General features: G+C 36.6%; 1 protein-coding gene across 2 annotated transcripts; it reads right to left on the bottom strand.

Moving 5' to 3' along the window:
- Positions 1-547: 547 nt before the first annotated feature.
- LOC140882553 (25.3 kDa vesicle transport protein SEC22-1) lies at positions 548-3,104 on the bottom strand. 2 transcript variants are annotated; one of them, XM_073288621.1, is made up of 6 exons: positions 2,874-3,104; positions 2,260-2,479; positions 1,664-1,824; positions 1,390-1,536; positions 1,194-1,270; positions 548-868 (listed from the first exon to the last, which is right to left on the bottom strand). In XM_073288621.1, exons 2-6 carry the CDS (start codon positions 2,445-2,447, stop codon positions 785-787), a joined length of 657 nt encoding a protein of 218 aa, XP_073144722.1. In that variant the 5' UTR covers positions 2,448-2,479; positions 2,874-3,104; the 3' UTR covers positions 548-784. The 2 variants fall into 2 exon arrangements, with proteins under 2 accessions (XP_073144722.1, XP_073144721.1); XM_073288620.1 differs by having other exon boundaries at positions 2,260-2,469; positions 2,874-3,102.
- Positions 3,105-6,140: the final 3,036 nt, after the last annotated feature.

Genomic DNA, 6,140 nt, shown 5'->3' with positions numbered 1-6,140 from the left:
AATCTTGTTCTGATACATTAAGGGACGGGAATTGTTCTTTTCATGGAGTCATGGAGAAGGCCTTGGCTCAGTCGGGGGTAGCTAGAGATATCAACCTTGAATACCCAGTCGAGGGCGTGGTATGCATTCCTTGCCCATTCCACAACTTTTATTTGATAGCAATGGTTCTCGATGTATGGGTTTGTGACTATACTAACGAAAATGCTGTGCTGCTGCCTTCATACTTCATAGGACGTTCACATATCCCAAGAGGGAATACCCAGACGTTAAAGTAGATCTCTCTCTAATTCACTTGGCTTTCAAGGTCACAACTCCTCCATTTTATTTGGCCCATACAAGGGAGTTTGGTTACAGATACACTGCAATAACCACTACAGGAAGTTCAAACAAATCCCAGTCGCCCCTTGACTGATTTAGTTTTTAGTCTGAAACGAAGCTTACGGATTCAGTTTAATGCATCTTGAAAGGGAATCACGATAACACACATAAAATATATATAATTTTGGTTTCTTAAATCAGCAATTTCAGTTTTAATATATTTTGACAGTTAAAGGAAACCAAAATATGTTCATGTAAATATTGAAACACGATGAACAAATTGCTTTTAAGTAGATGAAATGTGTGATTATCCATGACTGAACAAAGTAGACATTACTATTTGTCTCTTAACCATATTCCTAGTTTCCATTATGGCTTTCATCCGTCGTAACTTCAAAAAACAGTCATTGTAAAGATCTCACAGGGGTCCTGAATGTCTTCATCTATTGTGAAATGAATCGCAGCATCACCATAACTTGTTCTTGACCCAGAAGAGGAGGAAAACAACTCCTAGAACAATAGCAACTGGGGCCCATTTCCGAATCAGAGCCTATAGAAGAAGATCAATAAGTAACTTCTAAAAGTCCAGTAGAGTGTAAATGATAAAACATCATCTGAGGAATGCAGGAAACTCAAACGACTTTAAATGTCATGACAATTTCAATAATGTTGCATTACCGCTGAATGATTCATCTGAACATATAAAGTTAAGCAGAAATATAAGAATGAATCAATTCTTTAGCATTCATGTGTTTGAATACTTTTATTTATTACTAGTCAAAAAAATGCACTTAACAAAAACTGAAATTGTAATAATCCATTTATCAAACAGTAAATCAGAATCTTTGGCAACAGAAAAACAATGGATAGCTAACCTGACGATTCAAATCTTTTGCCTTATCCGCATATATGCGGGACTCAGATGTCAAGCGACTGGACATCTCACTGACCTCTGCAAATTAATAATTGATAATTGATATTGATAATAAAAGAGAAGTGTGAACCAATCATCTAAATTCTTTGACAAATGTAGATCTTAGGGAAGAGAACATAAAAGATAGAATCACTTACGGTCCAACTTTTCACCAACACCAAGAACTTCTTGTACATTGCGAGTCATAATTTGGTGAACTTCATAGAGTTCGTCATTTAACTTTGAAATGTTCCGCTGAGTTCTTGTATCCTGGTATAATTTCTTTGTCTTGAGAATAAATGTATCTAGCAAACGCAAAAGCATCCATCAAATGATCTGAACAAAACACATCATATTTTGACTATACCAGAAGAAAAACAAATGACTACTAAAATATGGGGATAAAAAAAGAGATAAAAGATGCAAACTCACCAAATTTGATAAAGGCATACGGTCTAGCAGCAGTTTCAATCTGATTCCCATATACACGTTCAAATTCATTCTTCAGGTCTTCCAGATATTGGAAGGAGAGTTTCTTAGGATAAGCACGGTCACACATTGTCAAATAGCAAACACGCCCTTCAATAATATAACTGGAAACTAAAGTTGAGGTCAAAACTGTCCAGGATAAGTTGAAGCTTTAAACACATGTTGCACAAGAAAAGCACCATATGGAATCTCAGGATGCTCAGGGAATTCATAAATAATCACCACAAAGAGGATGTTATTTTCTGATAAGCAAGCAAAAGGGACCAAAATTGCCAGCAGAGATTATCAATTTCCATCCGTATGCAAAACCCATGGAACACTTTCAAAGTGTCTAAACATGTATAGAAGAAGATGAGAAATGATTGTCCTATATGGCTCAATAAAAGATTCTAAGATGCATTGGCATAAAGTTAATGTAAGCAGGGCATGGTTGAAACTATTATCGTTTTCTTAATGATGTAACAAGATTCAAACCTAGGTGCATAGAGGTAACAAGTGGAGAGAAAATCGCAAAATAACTAAAATGTCCAAAAGGATACTGGAAGACATATGGTCCTGTCTCAATCGACATTCTTGAAGGCTCATTCTGGCCCCTTGAGAGGTTTTTGAACAAAGACTTAACTTGCTGTTTATAATAATCAGCATCTGGAACATCACGACCATCATCCAATCCCTCTGCTAGAGGAAGGCCATCAGTAACACGAGCAATCATAGTCAATTTTACCATCTTCGCTTTTCAGAGATCACGCCTACAAGATTCTTAACAAATTAATCAGTCATGTGAAAAGGACTTGATTCACCATTTTGCAGTAAATCTTGAATACAATTTGAGCGGAAACAAAAAAACAAACCTAATCAATCGCAACAGGAACTAAATATTCAACTTTACACCAGTACTTCACATCCCACAGACAGATCAATTAGGATCGAATTCGAAAACGCAAGAACAACGCATTCATATCAAATAGGCAAGAAATCCGCTCAAATGTCTAAAAACAAAATCCGCCCAATTTCCAAAAGTACAAAACTAAACAATCAGAACAAGTACGACGAAAGGTACATGTAGATCAAGGAGAAGATGAAATCTAAACATAATCCCAAAGTGCCCGTTCAAAAAAGTGGCCAACATTCCCCAAAATTGAACACAGAATACCTATCGCATGCGTATGTGAACCGAGCCTCGACCTACGTAAATGCCAATCGGGATCTCCGATCGTGAATCCAACTCCAATGATTGACTGATTCGTGAATTTGAAACGGATCTTCGGCCTCGGAATTCAAAGGATTCGTACAATAGATTGAGGGGATGATAAGAACTCTGACTGGGAGAAATGTAAAATTTGAATAGAAATAGGGTTTCCGCGGAATTGAATACAGCGTGACCGTGGCACATAAAATATAATTTTACTTATCAGTAATTTATCTACGCAAAAATTTTGCATTAAAAGCTCACATTTTTTTATGAATAAAAATCAATATAAAATATTTAAATTATGATATTAATATATGATATTTGAGCATTAATTAGTTTCGATTTGGTGCAAAACATAAAATTTTGAGTACAAAATTTTAGCGATCTGGTTTTGGAATCGAATAGACGATACTTTGTAGTAGTTATGTATCTGATTTCCTCCCTTCTATCATTTCTTCTCCTTGGATTTGGTTTATGGTGACTAGATTTTCATTTTCTTCTGCAATTTGAGAAAATCCTGTAAATTTTTAAACATTGGGTGGATTGATTCCGGAATTGGGTCTACTTTGGCCCCATTTGATTTGGTACCTAGGATAAAAGCTTGATTGGTAAATAAACCCGTATTTGAAAGGATTTTTGTAGTTGGACTGTAACATAGATTGTTTAAAATCTACTGTACAAACTTGATTCCTTTTTCACTTGTATTCCCAAGGATTGAAATTGTCCCACTAGATTACATACATTCATTTACCAAAATAACCCCAAACTTCAATAATAATAAAATCAACGTACTCGCTTCTATAACCATAACCCTAGATGAAATGACCCTAACTTCTAAACTTAATTAAATAATAATAAATAAATAAATATGGATTTATAAAAAAATTTGTCATGAGTTGTTTAAAAATACAATAACCCACCTGTCTCAATTCAACAGTTCAAAATAGAATAGACACTAAAAAGGAAAGAAAATACGATAACCATAAACTGCAAAAAAAAAAAAAAAAAAAAAAGAGTAACCCCGAACGAAAGTGTAAGAGGACTAACAAGTTACATGACACAATTCAAATGCAGGGAACAAACCCTGCTAAACTACTGTAAATAGTAAAAGTGCACTCGATTCATTAATACAGAAACTTAAATGCGGAAACTGAAAGTAGCAACGATCATGGGTATGTACACCACCGGAGACCTCAGCCCTGCCCTTGGCCTTAACAATGAACTCACCGGCACCAAGCAAGCATAGTGAGTCTAATGACTCAACAAGTATAAACTGTGTAATAACAAGGGTTGAAAATACTTGCGAGAATACTTAAAGTACTATACATAATATACTTTGAAACTTGAACTGAAAAGCTGTATGATAAAAGAGAATGAGACTAACTGTATGCAATGAACTCACACATGAAACTCACACTTTGAAACTTGAAACTTGCTTACACTTAACTTGAACTTGCTAGAAACTTTCATAAACTTTCCTTGAACTTTACTTTTCTTTTCTGTGAATTTAGATCATCGATTGTGACTATGGTTTTGATCGATCAATGGCTGCAGTATACTATGCCGACAAGGACGCCGAGATTAATCTCGTCGACACATTGCCCCTTTTTCATTCTTTTTGGTAGGGGAGCCGAGATAAATTCTTGGCCGCTTACTACACGTCTCATTTGGTAGGGGAGTTGGGATGTCTCCCAGCCGCTTACTACACGTCTCATTTTGGCAAGTGAGCCAGGGCATCCCCCGACCGACATTGCACGTACAAGTCACAACCAACTCACTTCATTCGTTAACTTTTACTTTCTTTGACTTGAAAGTTTAACTTTTCTTGAGATGCAAAAGGAATGCTTCAACTTTATGCAACTCGAAGATGAGAACTCACGCACGCAAATATGAAACTTTGGGGAATGAAACCCAACTCAAAAATATGGATATTAGGTGAGTGAGTAGTTGCCCCTAAGTTGGTTACCCAGCTTAGACTCTAATCTTCCTCAAACATGAATAATCCCGAGAAATCAAAGCGAAAAGCCCTTAACTCAATCTTATCTTAACCAAATTCGATCCCTCTTGAACCAAAACTCTCCACATACTTCAAACTAACCCAAAGACTAGGTTATGACCTCCAAAGACCACCTGAGCAACCCGTTCAAAATGGATTTCCGGGCAGCCCTCACACTTATCAAAATTCTGCACTAGACACCTCAACTTGAAAAATTCATAACTTGACCAAAACTAACCCGATTCGCTTCCAATTTGAACCGACACAACCACAACATCCTAAACTTGACTTAGGACCAGCCCTTACCCATCCATAGTCTTCCAAACCGTTCAGTTTAATCAAGCAACCCAACCGCTCACCCATTACTTCAAAAATTTTGCTCAACCTCTATAACTTAAATGACCCTTAATCCATTCAATACTTAACCAAATCGAGCCCAATTTACATCGACGCGACCACAACGTCTTAAACTCAACCTAGGACCAGCCCAAAACCCAGCCAGCCCAGAAATGGCAACTCCCCTGCCTAGAAAATCAGCAGCCCATACAAAATTCCTCAATCACTCTACATATACTTCAAAATCCAACTCTATGCCCATTTTCTCTTAACTCTAACTCCTTCCAACCCACAAAACCAATCAAATATCATGTCTTAGGACTTTAAACAAGCACTTGGCAGCCCTCAACCACACCACAATCCAATTTTTTTGAAAATGGCAAGAAAATACACCAAAATGCATCAAACTTTTGGACAATCAAAGAAACCAATGACTATCAAAAAAATTCTCATAACACAACTTCAAACTCCATCAAAACACAATGAAATTCTCGAATTTAAGCATAAATTACTTCTGAAAATTCTGAAATTTCGAATATACATAAAAACCCTTCAAGTCTCTTGTCACAATTCATCATACAACCCCTTAATCTTCAAAACAAATGCAAATCTTGAAATTTAAACATCAACCTTGCTGAAAATTAGTAAAAACCGAACATAAGCTTGCATAAATCATGACCATTTCGAAATTTATCAAGAACAATAGAACAAGAGATTAAATAGCTAGCTTGGGGCCAAAGGAAAGCTATACTTGTCTTGCTATACCAAAAACCTAAATAAATGAGATGGAACAAAGGTTGAACTCATCCAGCAGCTAGAAGTGACCTTCCATGGCGGACTTCCGGCGACGGCGGTGGTGGGAGGAGGACGGCGGCGGCCGGAGGAGCAAGGAAATG

The sequence above is a fragment of the Henckelia pumila genome, chromosome 2 (assembly GCF_033568475.1).
Source record: "Henckelia pumila isolate YLH828 chromosome 2, ASM3356847v2, whole genome shotgun sequence".
NCBI lineage: Eukaryota > Viridiplantae > Streptophyta > Magnoliopsida > Lamiales > Gesneriaceae > Henckelia > Henckelia pumila.
Note: the sequence above shows the minus strand (reverse complement) of the source record. Positions and strands in the feature narration are given on the sequence as shown.

Excerpts from the sequence above, each read along its gene's own strand:
- LOC140882553 (XM_073288621.1), bottom strand. The coding sequence starts at position 2,447 with ATGGTAAAATTGACTATGATTGCTCGTGTTACTGATGGCCTTCCTCTA. Across the intron at positions 1,825-2,259 it reads ACAGGACCATATGTCTTCCA|TTATATTATTGAAGGGCGTG; the intron begins GTATCCTTTTGG and ends TTTAGTTTCCAG. Across the intron at positions 869-1,193 it reads CAAAAGATTTGAATCGTCAG|GCTCTGATTCGGAAATGGGC; the intron begins GTTAGCTATCCA and ends CTTCTTCTATAG.